The sequence below is a fragment of the Anarrhichthys ocellatus genome, unplaced genomic scaffold (assembly GCF_004355925.1).
Source record: "Anarrhichthys ocellatus isolate YVR2014 unplaced genomic scaffold, GSC_Weel_1.0 scaffold2, whole genome shotgun sequence".
NCBI lineage: Eukaryota > Metazoa > Chordata > Actinopteri > Perciformes > Anarhichadidae > Anarrhichthys > Anarrhichthys ocellatus.
The window spans coordinates 8,550,101-8,571,814 of record NW_022280032.1 but is presented as its reverse complement, the minus strand read 5'-3'; the positions used below and the strand labels follow the sequence as shown (position 1 = coordinate 8,571,814).

General features: G+C 40.8%; 2 protein-coding genes across 3 annotated transcripts in view; both read left to right on the top strand.

The window, feature by feature from the left end:
• Positions 1 to 4,757, top strand: part of LOC116390429 (CD81 antigen-like) — a 9,648-nt gene extending 4,891 nt beyond the window's left edge. The window contains exons 3-8 of the mRNA XM_031860133.1: positions 1,554 to 1,651; positions 1,737 to 1,811; positions 1,911 to 2,024; positions 2,132 to 2,230; positions 3,820 to 3,903; positions 4,004 to 4,757. Coding sequence (XP_031715993.1) covers positions 1,554 to 1,651; positions 1,737 to 1,811; positions 1,911 to 2,024; positions 2,132 to 2,230; positions 3,820 to 3,903; positions 4,004 to 4,069 — 536 coding nt within the window. The 3' untranslated portion in view covers positions 4,070 to 4,757. The remainder of the gene's footprint in view (positions 1 to 1,553; positions 1,652 to 1,736; positions 1,812 to 1,910; positions 2,025 to 2,131; positions 2,231 to 3,819; positions 3,904 to 4,003) is intronic.
• A 3,145-nt stretch (positions 4,758 to 7,902) lies between these two features.
• The window catches only part of pkp3a (plakophilin 3a), a 15,525-nt gene continuing 1,713 nt past the window's right edge, over positions 7,903 to 21,714 (top strand). The window contains exons 1-13 of one of the 2 annotated variants that reach the window (XM_031859740.1): positions 7,903 to 7,954; positions 10,088 to 10,265; positions 13,377 to 13,471; positions 14,038 to 14,822; positions 15,918 to 16,041; positions 16,643 to 16,847; positions 18,355 to 18,529; positions 19,004 to 19,121; positions 19,211 to 19,375; positions 19,473 to 19,655; positions 19,757 to 19,910; positions 20,549 to 20,744; positions 20,930 to 21,017. In XM_031859740.1, the coding sequence (XP_031715600.1) occupies positions 7,946 to 7,954; positions 10,088 to 10,265; positions 13,377 to 13,471; positions 14,038 to 14,822; positions 15,918 to 16,041; positions 16,643 to 16,847; positions 18,355 to 18,529; positions 19,004 to 19,121; positions 19,211 to 19,375; positions 19,473 to 19,655; positions 19,757 to 19,910; positions 20,549 to 20,744; positions 20,930 to 21,017 (2,475 nt within the window). In that variant the 5' untranslated portion in view covers positions 7,903 to 7,945. Of the gene's footprint in view, positions 7,955 to 9,373; positions 10,266 to 13,376; positions 13,472 to 14,037; positions 14,823 to 15,917; positions 16,042 to 16,642; positions 16,848 to 18,354; positions 18,530 to 19,003; positions 19,122 to 19,210; positions 19,376 to 19,472; positions 19,656 to 19,756; positions 19,911 to 20,548; positions 20,745 to 20,929; positions 21,018 to 21,714 lie in introns of those variants that run through there. The other variant, XM_031859729.1, reaches the window with a different exon arrangement.

The following is a 21,714-nucleotide window of genomic DNA, read 5'->3' as shown; positions in this document are numbered from 1 at the left end:
TCTCACTGCAACAAAAACCTGAAAGAGCAAGAGGGGGGGGGGGGGGGCATTGAGCTGAAACAGAGAAAGGGACAGAGTGTAGAAGTGAGTATGAGGACTATGCGTGGCATGTAAGGTACAGTGTGAGGTGTTTGAGACAGCTGTTTTTTATATCACACCATCAGGCTATATGTTAAAGCCTGCCTGTGTTTTATTTGTGTGTGTGGAAGAATAGAAAAATAACTCCTACTGTCCTCCTAAAAGCAGTGGTGTAGCGATGCACTGCTTCAAATACTGTCAGGTGGTTCATTTCAGTGGTTCAGACCCTATAGGTTGGGAATGAAAGTGCTGCAACACAAATGTTTTCTCGAATATTTGTTTTTTCCGTGACAAATTTGATAATTTTCCCTTTTTGGGTCTTGATTATTTTAATTAAATCATTTCAGCGAGGAGAGGAAATCTTTTTTTGGTGGAATTGCTAACAATCTTGGAATACGTCTGAAACATGACAAGGCTTTTTTCGAAAAGGACAAATCTTTAATAATGTATAATGTAATTGTTTTCTACAAACTAATAATGCGTTTTATTATGTAATAACCCTAATCTGAAGAATAAGTCACTCCCTGTAATCACTCTGATAGAAAGATAAAGGACCCGATTGAAGGAATTAGTATCTTGGCCTGCTAATATAGCATCCACATTTATTGCTGAAAATTGAGTTTTAAAACAATTTAGTAGCTGTTTCAATATTTGCACATGGTCTCAATCAGCACGGAGTGCAAAAAGGCGAGAAAGTGCTCAGAAAAATAGCCAGTAATGAATGCCTTTAAATCACCAAGAACTTTTAATTAAAGTCACCATACAGACAGTACAATAGATATTTGTTTTCACCTTTGTGTGCTGAACGTTTTCCTTTAAGCTACGTTAAACATAAGCCAGACCTCTGCTGTAATCGGAGCTTTATTGCTATTCATTTACGTTTTCCTGCAGCAGGGCTACCTGTTGCACGCCAATTCATTACTGTTAAAATGGTCAAATATATATATTTTTTTATTTATATATATATATACTTTTTAAAAGGTTAATACATTGCTCAAGCTCTCAGTAGATTTGTCTTTTTTGGACTCCTCTTTACATCAGTTTAATTACACAAAGATGTGTGTGTATATATATATATATATATATGGGTGTGTGTCTGTGTGTTCACATGTTTCCCCCTGTTTCTCAGGGAAGGATAATGCCCGGGGTCAGGGCAGAGGGGGTTTTGTGGGGGGTTGTGTGTGCCTGGAAGCTATTTCCTGGCCTGACAGCTGAACAGAGTCAGCTCTGACTGTCTCTCTCTCTCAGGATCTGGGGGCTGTTTATCTCCAGGATGTCAATAATGTCATGTCATCCTACACGGAAGGCGAGAGAAACATGCAGGCAGTCCATTACAACATGTGGATCAATGAATCAACACACTGCTCTGACACTGCTGCCCCCTAGTGGTGCTCAGGACACAACGCCGCCATGATGAACTACTTGTCTATTCTCATGTATGATTGACAGATTCCTGTTTGTCTCCGTGTTTACAGGTGTGTACATACTGATAGCTGTTGGGGCTGTGATGATGCTTGTGGGCTTCCTCGGTTGTTACGGTGCCATTCAAGAGTCTCAGTGCCTGTTGGGAACAGTGAGTATCTTCTGTTTAAATTAATTCATTTAGGATCATTTGAGTCTGAATACATGAATAATTGTTCCTTATTTTCTTTCTTTAGTTCTTCTTCTTCTTGGTGATCCTCTTTGCTTGTGAAGTGGCCGCAGCAATGTGGGGTTTCATGAACAGGGACACAGTAAGCAACGCAAACACAAGCCTGCTACTGAATATTTGATGTGTACATTGATTTCCACCTCTGCTCCAGTGAACCTGCTCTGTTGTCTCTGAAACACAGATTTCCAAAGAACTGATCAACTTCTACGACTCCGCCTACATCAAAGCTGTGGACGTCTCAGGGTCTCCCAGCAAAGACTCTGCCATCAAGGTGCTGGATGCTTTCCACACTACGGTACGTCATGATGCACAATCACTCAATATATATATGAGCGATACAAATCTATTTGATCGTGTATGTTGTAGAGTAAGTGACCTCTTGTTTCTTTGTGTCCCCTTCAGCTCGACTGCTGTGGTAAAGGAGACAACACCGCTCTCTTCAAGCAAGTCGCCAGCAGCTTGTGTCCCAGAAAGTCTACAGTAGATTTTTTGAAATCTCAGGTATAAATTCTTACTAAAGCTCACAATGAACACAATACCTGGGAGAGAAATGTTCTTCACTGGAAATAGTCTGCCATCCTTGGAATACAGAATAGACATGAAATATGACTTATGTACATATCATTTATTAGCATCTTTAGAAAGAGGGAGAATTATACAATTCAGGTTTTATGAAATTTGAACTTGAATTTAACCAGCGTTGACTCGGAGTCAAAAAGGAATGGGCTGTTTAGACCCACTGTAGTGACTGATTTGCGCAACTAGCCACTCGGCTAGGTGCGGGAGAAGATCCTGTTCTTTACTCGCTACAACAAAGAGATTCGAGGCGTTTCACACTTTTGGGTGAGGTTCCCGTTTAATTAGTGTTCACAGATGATATACAATACTATAGCACTTATCTTTCTGGTCTCCCTCTGGTGTGTCTGGCTTGTGGTAAAAACCGTGCGATCTCTAAATTAGACCATTTGGGCGTCAAAGTGGGAAACAGAAATCCTCCCTTGGAATCTTGTCATGCCTTGTCAATACCCATGCCTCATTACCTGTCAGTCGCACCTGTGCCCCATATATTAATTACCGGCCACAATACTCCACACTGCCACCCGTGGTCAACCTGAGATAGGTTCCTAATTCAAACATATAATACACAGACATAACTAATGGCTCCTACACCCACTTTTAGTGTTGATTTTCTTCATAACTTTTGGGTGACGTGTTGTCAGTTGTCCAAAACTATGTGCATTTGACACTCAAAACTGCAAAGGATGCACATATTATTAACAATCAGTAATACATAGTGACATTTGCATTTAAGAAGAGAAGAGTTCACAACCATACTTACTTTCGGTAAATAAACACTAATATAAACAATAACACCAACACTGGGTCCAAATAACACACTGTCTTGGTGGTTTTCTGCCTGTGGATACTGGGTGAAGTTTCAAAGAAGAGGGACTAAGTGTGCGCACCTCCAGGCAAAGATACTCACATGCCAGACAAAACTATACTTAACTGGCACAAAATAAGTCTACACGCTTTTAGACTCCAAATAAATATCTTATTTCTCTTTTTCTCTTTTTAAGGCAATGTTTTAATCTGTAATATCCTCCTCAGGCAAGTGTTAAAGCTGTTTGCTCACACCAGCAGGTGATAATGATTTGAGTTGATTACTGCCTCTGCAGGAAATACCTGTTTTTCTCTTTCAAACTTACCTGAGAAAGATCTTACAGATCGAAACATTGCTCAGTGTTGTGTCGGTGATATATTGACCCAAAGTACTAAGCGCTAAATACTTTTATTCTCTCCGACTCCTCGCTGGTATTTGTGTTGCTAATAGATAACATGGTACATAATTAATTATTCAGAATTGTGCGGTCAGAAGCAGCTGATATCGAGCCACTTGTTTTGACAGCAGACGTGCTCCTTTACATGAAATCCAGCATTTAAATAAAATATTAACTAATTCACAGTTGGACAACAAGAAAAATAAAATCCATCAATATTAGATAATATTACATGTGTGTGTGCGGTTTGAGGGGTGAAAACTTAATCACAGCGGCATGGTCAACGTCTGTACTTGTGCCTCCTTCCAGAGCTGTCACAGTAAACTGATCGAGCTGTTCTCGGAGAAGCTCTACCTGATTGGTCTGGCTGCTTTAGTGGTTGCTGTCATCATGGTGAGTGAAAATGCAGATGGATATTTCACACAGCTGTGATGCGGCTCAAGTCAAGATAAAACGTATTGAATTAAGCCGCTCCGTCCTTTTTCCCATTTAGATCTTCGAGATGATCTTCACCATGGTGCTCTGTTGTGGCATCCGTAACAGCCCTGGAGTATATTAGGAGACCAGCCAACAAGCAACATCAGCCTTTAATGGATTTTTTAATTATGTGTTTCTATGCATCAGCTTTTCTTCCTTATGATTTTAACACAACAAGATGGATGTCTTTCTTTTTACTCTAGATTAGAAAATGCAACTTGTTCATGATATTGCTAATCCATAAACGCTCATCGTTCTTACACAATGATTTAGACGTTCTTTATTTATCACACAACACTTCATATGAATTTTTTATACATGCGATATGTTGTGAAATATTTCTCTGAGGTCATAATGTTGTTTTTATGGATGTATAAATTGTATATATACTTGTCATATGTTAATAACACTTAGGATAGTGCATGTATTCCCTGATTGTTTGTTTGTGATGCATCTCGCTGCAGTGTTGGTGTTAAAATATAATTTAAGCAGCAGGGTGTCAGTGGTCTAAGGTGATGTACTGTCTTACTCTAATGATTATCAGATGACGAGTTAGCCTGTGTTTGTTAGTCGACTGTGTGTCTCTTCTTTGTGCCTAATGGACCATCTTCATGCTCTCTTTCCTTTATTAACTTGTGAAACACCCATCCTTAAATATACAGTTATGTCTTCTTACTCAACCCGTTTTTTTCAGTTCAGTCAGAGAGGGATATTCACTCAATGAATTGAGAGAAGTCAGGAAAATAAAAGTATTTTGTGTATCCAAATGAGTTGGACTTTTTTGTTATTATTTCCTACCATCTCTTGACCTACTAGAATCATATTGTGAGCCCCTGTAAGGGTCAAGACCCCCACTTTGGGAACCACTGCACTACACAGATGTTTTCTTTCTTTCGTTCACTGTGAGATTGTTTTAAATAGGACCTTGAAACACATACTGTATAAGCTTTCTATTTGACAATACGCAATCTGTACGACAATCTGTCTTCCGCCTGACACTTAAACTTTCACTCAACAAGCCTAAAATTATTTTTTTCCGTGAGTCACCACAGCGAGGCAGTGTGCTGTCAAAGCTCCTCTTGCTCAATTGCCACAATCTGTCGCCCCTGCAGCACTTTGAACACATTAAAAACTCATCTGACTTGTATTTCTGGCACTGTGGCAGCGGACACACCCAGAACGCTCTGTGTGCGTTTAGCCAACAGGTTTAATTTCTCATTGGAGAACACGCTGATGTCATGGTTTTTGGAATCAAACCAAATTATTGATAAATGACGCAGTACCTAAAAAGGAGACATCCTCTTATTTTCTCTGTTTCTATGATATTCTTTCTTATTAGAAACACCTCTCGCTTCTCTGTAAAACGCATTGCAAGTCAACAGCAGCACAAAATCCAAAACCAACACCTTTCTAAAATATTTTAACTAATGTTAACATTATAACCTCAATGAAGACAGAAGTTATTGCAGGACAGCTAGATGTACCCATGTACCAAATGTCCCTGGTGATGTATAAGAGCAACGTCAATGTTTGAACATAAAGTTAATCTTATCCAAATATCAAGTTTGTATATCAAAACGACTCATGAGTTTCTTTGCTCGTGAGCAAAGAAATTGCTGTCGAATGGAAAAGAGGTTGGAGGGCTGCGGGTCCGTGTCCAGGGCCAAGTGCTTGTTAATTTAATTTGAGACTTGCCTATATTATCATTTTAAATAAGTCTAGAATAATAGTTTATATGCTCATATGATTTGTGTGTAAATATGTAATCTGGAGAATTTACCGGGACTGGTGAGGCAGTATTAGCGGGTGAGAGGAGAGCCAGGGCTCTCAAAGTGTGAGAGGCTCCACATCCAGGGGTGCGTGGACACTGGAGGACAGCCGACAGCGGGCATTCGGCCGTGGGCACCCCGCTGACCTCCCGCTGGCTAGCCGCGTGGCTATATCCCTCACACCCTGTGCAGCCTTCAGCAAGCATCACTATGCCCTGCTCCCCCACCAGAGAACCAGAGAGAGGTCGGCGGGTCCAAGGTATTGTGGAGGGGCTTTACTCCGAAAACGTTAAAATACATTTTAAATTGGACATACATTTTCGTAAAACTACTAATATCAGAAGTGAATTCAATGATGAAATAGCAAATCAAAATTGTTAAATGTTCGGACCAGGTAGCCTATCTTCAGACTACGAGAACAAAAGCTCTCTTCCTGGGCCTGTTTACTTCGTGGTGCCGGTTAGCATTAAAATTAGGCTAAGGTTAGCATTTAGCAACGGCCTGGAGGGATACAGCCAAGCAGACGCAGGGTAGGGGCAGGTCGTAAGAGCGCCATGCCAATTAGTTTAGACTCTGCCACATATAACCAATTGCCTGTAAATTCAGGACCCGAGTCAATCTGAGTGGCCGAGCACATCTGGTACCTACAGGGGCATCTTCCCTGGGTTTGGGGGGGATGCCCTTTTACAAGATTTTACAATTTATTTTATGATAAAGTTCTAGTCAGTAGTCTATTTTGTTACCTTATACATGTGTTTACTTGGGCATACTGGTATACATATTAATATCCAAATTACATTTATATTAAAATATCTATATGTGAAAGAACTCTTTGCAGCACTTTATATTTTGGCATCACTCGTCTGATGTTTACCCTCATGTTCTGATTTGGGCCATGAAGACACTTGGCCCTCTATAACAGCTCGAAATACATACTAAATATATTCATCCTCTTGATTATTTTATATTTTTCTTCTTTTATGAGAAATTTGGCACAGAAAAAGAACAGAGTTACTTAATTTAAGGCTGCAAAACATGGTCAAATACAGTGGGTTTTAAATGCTCTATACTGTGATTGGTGTTCACAGTACTTTTTATGAAACATACCTTAAACCTAAAAAAAAAAGTATATTTGGAGGTCTAACAAAGAGATAACTGACTCCAAACATAAGTAACAAAAAAATATACATTTTTTTTTATATTTAGGGCATAACTATAAAAAATGAAATATTTCCTTGGGTTTAATAACGATGCTTTATAAGTCGTGTGCTGTCTTGCGTCTCTTTCAGTGGGGTTCTTTTACATGTCTGTGCCCAGGGACCTATTGTCTCATAATCCGTCTACTGAAACCACCGTGTTTGTGTCTCTTTCTACGTTTAAAAAAATCCTTTTACTTAATATTATTTTGTAGTAATATTTTTATAATGTAATGTTTGAGTGACCACCTACTTTACGTCATGTAGTGTATCTTCAGACATTACATCACAGAAAGACGGTTGGCTCCTTACGCTCGAGACGTTAGACAGAGCAAGGGTGTCACTCTTGCTCCCTGGTGCAATCACTTTCTCTGACGCACACACACACACACACACACACACACACACACACACACTAACATTCACACACTGATCTGAGTCAACCTTTAGGCTGATGTCTGTCACTCTGTCTCTCTCTGAACTGGGCTGGGAATCCAGTAAAACAGCTGCTCGGATGCTCTAAACTGTTTCGACTGAGTGAGTCATCAATGAAATGTTGCAACATGCAAAAAAAACAGCACTGATGTTAAATCACACGCCATTAATAAAATGTATTGTGCAAAATTATAATTCAAAACCCTCCCACAGTTACATTTTCGTTAGAAAAGAAATAGCTTTTTTAGTAGAAAAAAGCTATTTTTTCTATCTGTTTTCCTATTTTTTAATCGCAACTGAAATAGAACTTGTCTTTCTGACTCGTCCTTTTGGTCAGTCAGACTGTCACAGTCAGACTGTCGTCTACACACCCTGGGGTGTCAACCTCTCATTTGACTCATCTCTTTGTTTTTGCATACCTGCAAAGGAAAGTGTTATTGTGAATTTGAGGGCGGTGACTGTGGCTATATCTTTTGATACTTTCTAATATCCCACCAGATCAGATCACTCGGTGCACTTCATCACAGAGGAGAACATCTACAATCGATCACAGCATCCATGGTAATGGTGAGTCAAAATATGTGATTTAATTTTTCATATTTATACAAGATTGATCTTTTTTTTGCATCTGTTTTGAATAATCAAGTAAAATGAATTTCACTGAGAACGTTAGTTACCATCTCAGACTCCCTGAGACATTAAGTGCCGGCTTGTGAAGCTGTGATTGATTGTTTCTACTCACAAACATACAATGAAGGGGAAGTCAGTGTGAACAGATTTGGAAGGACTGTGAAGAAATATGTGCAAAAGTAAAAGATGATTTTTCAGTTAAACACGGAGCAGATGAGCAGAGGAAGGATGCTTCTATAGATCTGCTTCTGCATCCGATTCAGTGTAAACAAGGGAAATGATTGGCTGATTGAATAACCTTTAGAAAGACTGCGGTTCATCTTTTTCTGCTCAGATGCACCCAAACAAAGGAAGGCAGGCAGAAAATAATCATAGTCAGAATCAGCTTCTAATAAAGATTAGAAGAGATATTTATTCATACTTGAGTCCATTTAGAGGTGTTTAATCTGCTCCAATGGTGACTTGTTCTAGCCTCACAGGTAGATGCAGACATGCAGCATGTATCATGTACTCTTCCCACGGTTTCTATTGCTTTCATATTGGCTGCAGTGACTCACAGTTGCTAAGCTCAAATACAACAAACCAGATAAAACAAAGGTGTGGCTCCACCTTAATAATAGAGTGAGACTGTGCCACACCTTGTTACAGTCCTCCATTCATACCTAAAATCAAGATTAAACCTAATATCAGGTACATGTGTTAAAACATCATTGACTAAACTCTCTAACTACGTAAAGCTCAAAGGCCTTTACTGCTGCATACTGAAGCATAAAGTGCATGCGATGTACCTGTATTTACCTAATTATTACAGATTCAAAAAGATAAGCAATTTCCTTGTTGAATAAACTAATATATAAAACTAAACAGCCAGTGGTGGAAGAAGTAGCAATACGACAGTGTAAAAATACTCTAAAAGTGCTGGTAAAAGTAAATTGAAGCATAACAATATACTTAAAGTAGTAATACAAATTTAAATACTCATTATGCAGAATGGCCCATTTCAGAATAAAACATGTCACTGGATCATAACGGGATTCAAACCCGCTGGGGTAAATGTAGAAGAGTAGAAGTAGCCTATAGCATAAAACGTAAATACTCAAGTAAACCTCAGAATTGAACTACTTACTTACATTACTTGTATGTATGTTACATTCCACCACTGTAAACAGCAGAATTGTAACACTGGATGGCATGTGTTATCATAGTGTTAATGAATAAGCCCTGTCCTATTTAACTCCGTTATTAACTTGGATGTGACTCCACTTACCACAGGTATTTGACCTGGTGTATCCACACTGCCATTTCCTGTTGAACTCTGTTACATGATGGATTTTAATTTCTAATCTATTTTAATGGTGATGTTACATTCATGTATTTAACTATTTTTTTAAATGTAACTTTACATAAAAAAATCTACTTAATGTTCCATAAAAGTTTATTTTAACAATGTTTACATAACACCATTGTTTTCAGGTCGTCTGTTAAAATTAAATAGGTAATGCAAGGAGAAACAACTTAATTAATATTATTACTGAGTAAGAACATTATCAGGTATTTTCCAATTGAATAAACCCTCACAAACATTTTGAAGTCCATTTTAAAGCCATACTTTTTTATAATTTCTAATTGAGCTATCTTTGGCAGATGCAATCATAAATGCTAAGCTACATTGTTTTTTGTTGTGTGTTTTTTTGTGGAGGACAGACAATTGCTATATGGTTTTATGAGAAGACTAATTATACAACTTAAAAAAATAAAAAAACAGAGAGACTAATTCCAGGAAGTTATGCAACGCTTAGGGACTGCCGTAAAACCCCAAAGAAGAAGAAAAAGAGCACCTGCGAGTCAGGTAGGTGCTGTGGTCTGGGTCCACTGACTCTGAGGCTCCACCTCCTGCTGATGTTCAGCTCTCTCTGAGCGCCTCTCTCGTGCGCCTTTCAGACACTTTCAGTCGCGCAATCAACCTGCCCGCACCACGGTTTCTTTCCTGGCGCCCAACTTGCGTCGTCTTCTTAACTTTACACCATGAGTGTTGTGACCTCAGAGAACGTGTTTTTGTCCGCTATACAGCCGAACACCTCCGTCACCACGTATGGACTCCCGTCCGAGATCCAGCTCGGGAACGGGGGCACCATGTCGGACGAGATGACCAGAGCGCGGCGCGTGAACCAGCAGGTCCAGATGAGAATGGCGGAGAAGTCCACACTTCCGCGTCAGAATGGATTGGCCTCGCAATACGCCACGTCAGGTAAACATAAAACAGTGTTTTACATTGTATCACTTTCACGAGGAGCTGTGCTGGCTGTATGTTCTGCTTCATGAAAGTATTTCCGCGTGAAGAGCGCAGCATGAGCTGACAAGTGACTTGAGCTCAGTAGGTAAATCCAGTCTGAGCCCCCACAGGTTCAGGTGAAGGTGTCTGACATTATAGTGCTGGGTTTATAGCCTAATGATAACATATCACTTATCTGTTGATTGGGAATTGAAACTCGTATATCTTCAGTCAGACCTGTTTCCTTTGGCCAATACTCAAAATCGCTGAAATAACATGTTGGGTGGGTTTTTGGATTGGGCTCCAGTGAGGAACTGCGATATTAAGCATCAATTCTTGCTTTAAACATTACTTACCAATTGTTGCCTTTTGTTTCAGCTACAACAAAAGTTTTTGTTTATGTTACGATAACCAATTTCAGTATTCCAATTTCAGTATTCCATATCAGAGTAGTTTTTACCTGCGACGAGTGTGCATGCATCAATACACCAATACACCAGGTGTGTGTGCGCTGTTTTTTTCTGCATGTTTGTCCCTGTTGCATTCCTGTGGGCCGTGTCAGCTCATCTGGGAATTTGTCCACTCAGCTGCTCAGCAGAAGAAGCTGAAGCCTCAGCGGTGATCTTACAGCTCTGTATGAGGTGAACGTGCACATGAGAAAGGGTTAATGTGTAACAGGCTCAAACAAAGGCTGCTTTCATGAACTTCCCTGATAGCAGGCCAAGGTGAAAGCCTCCCTCTGTGGGATTGGGTTTCAGGTCTTACTCAGCTTTAAGAGGTGAGGGTTGAAGAGATACCTGAGAGATGGTTGTGTTGTGTTATCTGTTCAAAGCAGACGCATTGTCAAAAGGTGTCTGTCTGAGTCGTCTTGGCACGCAGACAAAGTCAGCCAAGGTGGGATTGTTATGTAAGCAGCAGGGAGACTCCCTCAGATGAAATTAAAAGTTTCCAGTACCTTTTTGATGCATAGTGACATTTCCTTCCCGTCTCATAATTGACTGCAGGGAACAGCTCAACATCAGCTTCTTGTGCTTATGGCCTTTGGCATTCTGGGTTGTGAGGAGGAATCTTGTTCTCACTTGTCTGGGTTGAGCATTTCCCCAGTAGGCTAACTGTCTCAAAAGAAACAAAAACATACTGTTCGTGCCGCTTTAAATTCGGGAATTCAGAGGGACATACATGTCTGCTAAATGAGTCGCTGTCTGTTCTTTACCTCCATTATGTTTGTCAAAGACTTCAGCCTGACATGTATGAAAAACTAGGCTGAGCTTGATTTTGTACACTGTTCTCTCTGCCTGTCTTTTGCCCTGTCCTTTGCCGGCAGTAAAACAAACAGTCACAAAATGCTGCCACGTCATATTCATCGTCTTTTGAAACCTGTACAAGAGGCAGAGAAGAATTGCTAACAACACAACAGGGAATGCTGCCATTTTAGTGGTTTGTGGCTTCAGAAGAGCTCATTATGAATGAACGCACACATGAGGAGAGCACCCAGAGGATTCTGCAAGGAATGCCTCCTCTCCTGTATTTAAATGCTAGTCCATGTATGGACTAATTTGTGTTCACAAATGGGCAAGTCTCGGCAGAAGGTGAGAGCAGATAATAATGTGTTCTGACATTTTGGCTTTATGAACAAAGTCATTATTTCAAAAGACAACAGATGACAAAAAAAAGGTGTGTTTTCTGGGTGCTGCAAAGGTGTGTTGGGCGTTGCCGAGTTGGCACTTTCTCTTCTACACCAACTGGTTTTGTGTGCGTGTGCGTGTGCGTGCGTGCGTGCGTGCACTACACTCACACACTCGTGCGGTTAAAGTCACGCACGTGAACCTGTCTTTGGTATTTGATAATGTTTCTTCATAATTATTTAGGTATTTTTTCCCGGCAGATCAGGTCGTTAGGTGTGCTTGTTCCATCGAGACAAAGAGTTTAGTCAGTTTTGAATCGTTATCAGTGCACCCGGAGCATTGGCTCGAGCCTCGTGTCAGAACATGTTGCACATCTTCAAACACTGAATGCTAGCAGTGTGGCTGTAAAAATTGTAGTCAGTCCATTGGATTGCAATGACATTGTTGTACAGTGTTCATGGCAAAGAAATGTGTGTTTTCGTTTAAAAATCAACAGGATTACATTTTAATTGTTTCCGTGATTGTGTTGTTATCTGCAGTAACATTGTATTATTTATGGGTTAGTCTTAATGATCACTTGACACAACTAACACCATTAAAGGTGTTCTTCTCCGGTATTATCAAAATAGCCAACATTGTTCTGCTTCTACGTGATTACAAAATGACATTAATCAGTGTGTTGAGAAATGTAAAATGATGAAAAGTAGATGATGAATTTCAAATGGGAAAAATGCAACTCCCTACATTTGTCATTGCTGAAAGGTCACAACAAGTATAAAACAAAAATAGGCATTTGTCAGCTGAGACTACTTCCAGAATAAAGACAAATGGAAACTCTCTACTTGCAAAAAGTGAAACCATTTATCACCACTTCTGATGCATACATTTCAACAAAAGTGCACACAGAACAAAAGATGAACAGAGTAGCTCTCACACTACATTCAGATGTGTGGGCAACACATTTCAAGCACAACGAGACGGCACTTTTTCCAATCAAAGAGCTTCCATTTGTTTTTGTGTTGTTTCTGCCTGGACGTGTTTAGAAGCCAGCCACAGGATAAAAGCATCAACTCTGCCGTGATGTTTTAGTCATCAAATCCCCATAAAGTGCTGATTTTTTTTTTTTTTAAAGTAAATTTTTATGTACCGTAATTTAAAGAGGTGACAAATAGACTGCTTGTTGTTATACATGTTGTAATCATTGCTCCTGCTCATACTGCCGTTAAAATATCTCTTTCTATTGTTGTTTTAAGACTTGAAAAACTGTGAAGCTATCCTTTAAGGCTTGACATGTTAGAAAAAGCAAATACAAGTACAAAGACTTCACTGTATGTTTTAATTAATAGTTTACCTTGTATTGTATTGAAGGTGGAAACCAGTTTTAGTCTTTCAGTAAAGCTTCATTTTATGTGATATTGTTTGTGGTATTCATCTGTTATTCTGTCTCCCTGCTTCCTTCCAGAATACGGCGGTTCTTCTTCAGCTGTGAAATATCAAACCTATAACCCAAACTACAGCTCTAAATCCTCCTACATGTACTCGGGCTCCAGAACAATGGTGAGTACTGCAGCATTATGTCACTGTTTCAGCATCTATTCACACAGGTCATGGACATATCCAGCTGATCATGTAATGTGCCATTTAAACACTTTCACTGACTCTCTGCTGGTGCCACAGTGGGTCACCCAGGACACAGCATGTGTGGTATTTCACAGTACGCTGTGATGAGATCAGCTCAGGGTTTCAAGTCCACCCTCTAGATTCCTCCATTTTAGTGATTCAACAGGAAGCCATTGGCATTGTGCCACAGATGTTTGAGCTCTGAGCTTAAGATAAACCTGAAGCTGCCTTATTGAATTCATCCTGCTTTTCAATGTGTCCATATCTGATATTTGAGTCAATAATAATGCCCTTATCTTCTAAACAAATGTATGTTTGTATGAGGAATGGAAATTAATAGGAAAAAAATACTACCTTTACTTATACTAATACTTACCTTTGTTTCACATCAAATTTAGAAAACATTTTCGGCAATATGCTGTGACTCAAATTCACCCACTCACACACAGTTCATCTGAACTCTGGTTACACATTTAACAGTTACTCCTCTTCCAAATTCTCAGGGTCCACCCGTATCCCAGAGGGCAGGCTTCAGCAGCCAGTCTACTGGTCCAAATATGGCCCAGTTGCACAGGATCAGTGTCGGGGGTGGCAATGTTGTTGGAAGTGTTGGTGGTGGTGGTGGGGGTGGTTTTTACCGAGAAGACATACGCATGGGCGGCTACAAAGGGGCCGCCAGGCAACAGAGCCGAATGGACCCAGAGATCCTCTCCATGCACGCAGTGCGGCAGCATACAGCGCAGGTGAATCCCTGGATGATGGATGCCAGCGATGCCGACAGTATGGTCTCCGACCGTGACGCCACTTTCAACCGCCAGTATGCTCAGAGCGCAGTCAACGGCTACGCTACCCAGATAAGGCAAGGAGGAAGCACCATGAACTTCCCGCCACCCATGCACCGATCTCTTAGTGGCACTCTTTCCCGCGGCGGAGGGATGACGGGCGACGGCGGGATGACGGGAGGAGAGGTGGAGTTCAACCAGCAACATTCCTTCAAAGGCCCAGCCCACCGCACTATCAGCAGGATTACAAACCGAAACCGTACAAGCATGGGCTCCATTTCTGGGCAGCAGATTATGCCAAGTGTGAGCACCTATGGTGGAGGGGGGGACAGAATGGACGGAGGAGGGTTCATCTTGTCCTCTGGTTCCCAGGCGAATCTAATGCAGCAGCGTAAGGGCAACATGTCCCGGGCCATGTCACTCAGAAGCGTGAAGAGTGTGGGCAGGGGCTACGACATCTACGATGGGCAGATGGAGATGGGAAACAGCATGGGCAACCTTAGCGGGTGAGTCACTCAAATGACAACAAAGTCACCCATTCTTTCTGCTCACATTCACAACAGATGTTTTCATTTGCGTGTCCGCAAACAATCAAATCTTCAGTGTGTAATTTAGTGTAGATATATTCTAACGGTACCATCGTCAACAAATCCTAAGAAAAGACTAAAACCAACAATTAACTGATCCTACTAATGAGTATGGTTTGTGGAGGCAAAGCCCGATAAGCAGAAGCTTAATCCTCTGTGCTTAAGAGAGCCTCTGAAAACACAACAACGAGCCACCCTTTTGTACTGACATGTCCCTTCGTTACGAGTAAAATGGGCATGCAGTTTGTCTTGAGTCAGTCCCACATTCACCATCCAGCTGCGGTAGGTACTCACTAGCACACAAAATGTGTCGTTATCCGCTGCTGAAAATGTTTGAGTAACGCCTGCTAAAAAAAGACAAAATTAAACTTGATGTCTCTGTGTATTTTTTAAGCTTCATGTCTTCAATAGGAACAAATGGGTCTGTGCTTGTGAAGCAAAGACAGGGTACAGAGATACGAAAGCATTGAGAGACAGACAAAAACATCATTGCTTCGAGACTTTTCATTGGATTTCTTGACGAAAAGAAAAATACGGAATCATGCCGTCCTTATCCTTTAATTAGTTTAAAATACACAATGACACAGATCAGTGATATTCTAGTGAATGTGATACACCAGTATGATGAAGTCACTGCTTTCATGTGTCAGGAGGTTTTAGTGAGGGAGTGCGTGATATGAGCAGTGTATTTCATAAGAGCTGTGCATTGGGAGGTGGCTCCTTAGTTGCAGGACTGGTTTTGGGTGTGGCAGCTCAGTCCCAGGCCTCACATTTCACACATCCCATAGCGTGTGGTGAGCCAAGCGGATTCACAGAGCACTGTGTGTTTTGGAAGAAATACAACAAGCTGAATTTTTGCAGACAACAAACAAATCATCCATGAATAATTACTGTTGGTTTTCATTCAAACATCCAAAATACATATTTTATAACACCATACATGTCATCAGGGGGCCATAATTGAAATGTTTTCGATTTTTTTTGGTTGAATTTGTTCATTTGCTCCTTCGCTAGGATCACCTCCTTGGACATGCCCACCGCAGTGCAAAACCTGAGAGAGCCCGACAATGAGCTGCAGGTCCTGGGTGCCGCCTACATTCAACATGAGTGTTACAATGACAGCGAGGCCAAAGACGCGGTAGTTCAAACTGATTAAACTGTGTGGTTAGATTTCCTCTGGGTTTTTCTTCTCTGCAGTCCCTGATTGAGAAACTCGGTTGTGAAAATTGTTTTCCTTTAAAAGATGGTTGTTTCTCCATTTCTGGTGTCATAGAGAAGCAGTTGTGTCTGCTCCAGTTCATTTTTATCATCACTGTTAACATACCTGGACTCTGCCCCGTACAGGTGTTGATTGGCAGACATACAATATAGAGATTACATCTCTTATTTTTTGTGACAGGCAGCTTATTTGCTCACAGTTTGGCCATGTGCTTTTAGCTTGTTGAGGTTATCTTTAGCTCTGAGGATGCATCTCTTGTGACTTTGTTTAGAGTCAGTATTTAAAGAGTTTAACAAAATGAGATCCAGATGATTTAATAGTTTGATATTTGGGTAAATAAACACATTTGCTTCCTTGCTGAGAGGTAGATGAGAAGCTTGATACCACTGTTTGTGCAGCAAATCAGCCAGCAGCCGGTTAGCTTAGCTTAGCATAAAGACTGGAAACAGCTGGAGTAACTGGAGTTACCAAAACAGTAAATATCCTAAGCGGAATGTTTTTCCTGCCACTTTGTTTCTAGGTGCGTCACTTGAAGGGCATCGGTGAGCTGGTGAAGCTGTTCAACAGCGACAACCAGGAAGTGCAGCGTTATGCCACTGGTGCCACACGCAACCTCATCTATGAGAACATGGACAACAAGGTGGCCCTGATCGAGGAGGGCGGCATCCCACAGCTGGTCGAGGCACTCAAAGATTCTGATGACGAGCTCCACAAAAACATCACTGGTAGGAGTTGGCAGAGTTGGTCTCAGACTGCATGTTTTGGACTTTTTCCTCGTGTAGAAATTAATGTAAATTAGTTGGTCACAATATTTGGATGCAACATAATCTAGACAGCAGTGTCCTTGAAATTCTTCGAGCAAACAGTAGCCTTTGAGATTGATATTATTTAGCAGCAAACAAACAGGAGGACGGTGGCAAGCTGTAGCTAGTCACTTTTACAAGAATCCGCAGATTATGAGCATTTACTGTAACTGAATTAAAGTTTGAGATCGTTTCGTAATTTCAGAGGAGATGTGAGAGATGTTCTTTTATTCAGTAGAGTGTTGTTTTTCAGTACTCGACATTAATGTTAGTTGGTGATTCACAGTTCAAGTCTACATAGGTTTCCAGTTGACTCAGCCCCCTCACCCTTCAGCACTCATACATTCTCACACGTTCATACGTTCATTATTCTCAATTATCTGCTGTCAGCAGAACCGGCAAACATACTTTCTCATAAAATGAACGCTGAAATTTAAAAAAGCGATGTTGCAAGAACTTCATAGTGTGGAGATTTGTATGACATGTAGTGCATCTGAGTATGCAGAGTCAAAGGTGGATGAGGTGGAGCTGCAGGCTTTTATATAGGGTGTGTGAGAAGGAGGGATAAAGGAGTGTGTGGGAGTTGTCTGGGCCTGTCAACAGTATATCCACTCCCTTTATGACTGATGGCCTTGACACGCTTTCCTTTGAGCCGTTACATCTTGATATGTATCAGCTGGGTCAAAGGGGGAATAACTGTAGTTGTGCACCTTTTTTTGGGTAGTCTGCCAAAATATCTGGTATTGTTCCTGTCGGAGCAGGAGCAATACCAGACAGAGATGTCCAAGTTCAACATTTTGGGAAGTACACTTGTTTTTTTCCTTGCGTTGAGTTAGATCAGAAGATTGATACCACTCTGTGTGAGAGTGGTATCAGTCTTCTCATCTAACTCTCAGCAGGAATGCGACTAAGCCAACTTACCAAAATGTCTTCAAGGAACACGGTGTTATAACAGCACAAATTTAAAATAGTATCCATAACTGCATTTTAATAAGTGTATAATCACCTGAAACTAAGAATAATTGTGATTTTCTTACCTTAGAATGAGCTGTTATATCTACAAAGAGAGCAGGTCCTCTTCATGGAATCCTCCACGTTGCACTGCCATGTTTCTACAGTAGCCCAGAACGGACAAACCAAACGCTGGCTCTCTAGAGAGTGCCTTTTGAGTTTTTACATTACCTAAAAACCACCGTAGTTCTCCGACACACTTGGGTTGTTCAGTTGGATGCAATCTGCCACCTTACCACTAGATGCGACTAAATCCCACACACTGCTCCTTTAAAACTGAGGTTACTGTAAAATAACGGTAATCTCCAAGATTGAAGTTAAAATGTCCAATATTAAACATTAAATAAGCTACATACATATGCAACATGAAGCATACATGTCAGTTTTGTTGACTGTCCACTGGTGTGTATGTGTGCAGGTATCCTGTGGAACCTTTCATCCAAAGACAACCTGAAGGAGAAACTGGCCAGGGAGACACTTCATGAGCTGACTGACAAGGTCCTCATCCCTCTGACAGGCAGTGGAGAATCTGAGAGCATCCAGCAGTCTGCCTCTGAGGCAGACATCTTCTACAACACCACAGGATGCCTCAGGTGCATCTCACATATCCATGTCTTCTCTCTGTGGTTGCAGCATGCTCCTTTGTTAAAATACATTTCTGCATCTGCTTTTTCTCCCATGATCATATTTGCATTTTGGGAACTTGTTCTGGCAGGACACACGTCAAGCATCAGCTCACAGCCATTGGAGCATTTAGCATACCCATCACTTTTTACTTTTGTTTACAAAAGCCTGCATCACTCCAGCCTCCAGATGCTTTGGCTCGGCTTTGTTTATGTGCGCACTGGAGGGTGTTTATCTCCAAATGAATCACTACTGTTTTTGTTTTTTTTGCAATGCTCTCTGCATTATATTTATCATGCAGCAAAGTGCAAGGAGTAGAAACTCACTCCGAAGCCAAACTGTACGGCATTCTCTATTTGCACCCTCTGGTTGACGTAAAAACATGTATTATTCATGATTTTACCTGAAATATCTCTCTGACCACACCCTCTGTGTGTGCTCAGGAATATGAGCTCTGTGAATGAAAAGACCCGTCAGCAGATGAGAGAAACACATGGACTGGTGGACTCTTTGGTGACCTACACCAAGGCCTCCCTTGATGACAGCAAGACAGAAGACAAGGTGAGACAAGACCAGATGGAGCTGAATTCAAGCTGCTGTTTCACACCAAGGCTTGTGTATTTATTTGTCTGTGTGTGTGTTTTTCTTAGGGGCTGGAAAATTCAGTGTGTGTCTTGAGGAACCTCTCCTACCAGCTTTACAGTGAGATGCCTCCATCTGCTATGATGCGCCTGGAAGGACCAACCAGAGGTCAGGACTCAGGGAAGGGCGAAGCCATTGGTTGCTATACGCCTCAGAGCCGGAAAGCCAAAAATGTAAGCATACGTCAGATTTATCCCTCAGCTTTTTGTGTGTACAGACCAGATTCATTTGTCTCAACAATGTCTCCTTGTCTCTTCCTTCCCCTGACAGAGAAAGAACCAGGATCTCTCCACTTTCACCGAGGTTGCTCGGGTGCCAAAGGGCGTGGAGTGGCTGTGGCACCCACAGATAGTGGGGGTGTACAAACGTGTGCTGCATGATTGTGAGATCAACTCCACCACCCGCGAGGCAGCTGCCGGAGCGCTGCAGAACATCACAGCTGGAGACAAGAGGGTAAGCAGCAGAGTTTTCAGTTCGCCTGTAAAAAGTATTCAAATGCAACGATCTTTTATAAGTTTGTCTAATATTTACTTTGTCCCTCTTTGTCCCTGCAGTGGGCTTCTGTGCTGAGCCAGGTGGCTCTGGAGCAGGAGCGCATACTGCCAGTGCTGCTGGACCTCCTGCGTACCAGCAATGATCTGGAGCTGCGTTCTCTCACAGGCCTCCTCCGAAATCTGTCCCGCCATGCCAAGGATAAGAATGACATGGGTCAGTTCTTTTTTTTTTTTTTTTTTTTTTTTTTTTTTAAATCCTTGTTAGATATAAATAACATTATGCTCTGAGCTACCTGTTAACAGAGTATACTTTTAATAACATAATAAAATGTGTTGTTTTATCACATTTTAGACTAATTCCAGTAATGGTCTAAAATACTTTTCTCACCACTGTTGTCCTGACCTCATGATATTAATGTTAAAACGTAAATAGCACTGAGATGATAGCATTTAAATTTAACTTGAAAAGCATTCATCGGAATTTATGTGGTATTCCTTTTTGGAAATTTAGTTAGTTTACGTGCAAATAAAAAAATTAATTCTACAGGACTGATAAATTCAGATCAGTCAAATGTTGATTGAATAATTCAAGTCAAGTAAAAGAATAATTTAGGTTAAATTCAGACACCAAAATCTAAGATATCCAGGATAAACAAATAAAGCCTGAATGGAATTAAGCAATCATCTTGTCTATAACATTAAATTTGAATAATTAAAAAGTGAAAACCAAAACAAATAGCAGAATATCTATTTGAACTTTGGCGTAAATGTGTGTTCATGCAGGATCCCATTGCTAACGGGAATTATCTGATTGTAAATATAAATCTTAACCATGCTTCTTGTTTTATTCAGCTACAAAGGTGGTGAACAACCTGGTGACCAAGCTGCCTGATGATGGACACCAGAAGACGCCCTCCTGCGAAGTGACGGTCAACATCTGTGGTGTTCTCAATAACTTGGTGACCAGCAGCTCTTTAGCTGCCAGAGACATCACCTACTTTGATGGCCTGAAAAAACTGAGCGGCATCAAGAACTCACATGACAACAGGTGAGCGGTTAAAGTGGAATCGATTCAACATGCCGAACTAGTTAATTGTGTACTTATCCTGATACAGACATTTGCACATTTTCATGACATTTGATGTTAAATGTTACATAGAATATTGCTGCCTATCTTCTGAAACAAGGTTATTTGTACCAAGCATTAACCTTGGATGAATCTGTTTTCACTAGCTCTGGGAAGATAAGAGCGGCCAAAGCGGCAGCCACCGTTCTCAGCAACATGTTCCAGTACAAGAAACTGCACAGAGACTACAAAGAGGTAATAGACTGAAATCGAGCTCTGCATGATCAAAGAAAACTGAGATCATCAATCAATCAATAATACAGCAAAGATAAAGCATCAGTTTTGAAAGTAGTTGTTTTCTATAAGTCTATTGTGAGTTTCAGCAGCGTTTTTTAAGTGTTACTAATACCCCGATACTTTAGAAAGGATCATAATTAAAGTTATTGTGTATTATTGAACCATCAAATAACACAGGAGCAGATTTTAAACATAATAATTATGCTGAAAACACAGATGGCACTGTTATAGAATCACTTTAACAATGTCTTTGAGCATTACCAGCTTATATCAATGTATGACTATACTGCACTTTACATTGAGGGACTTAAAACTGTTCTCCTCACACAGTATTATTACTATATTTAATTCAGTATAAAAAATATATGAAAGACACACCACAATAAAACATGAGTAACTTTGTGCATATTTTTAAAATGACAGTTTACTCAGTTCAGTACAGAAATCTCTTTCTCAAGCGTCTCCTGGCCTCTAACACGGCAAGAACAACAAGTTGGATTCTGTATGTCATCTGCCGATCAAAAGTCAAAGCTCAGTGGAAACGGTTTCTCTTCATGGCGCCCCACCCTCATTCTTATATCTGTGTGTTTGTGCCTGAGCGCGAAAAAGTGTGTGTGTGTGTGTGTGTGTGTGTGTGTGTGTGTGTGTGTGTGTG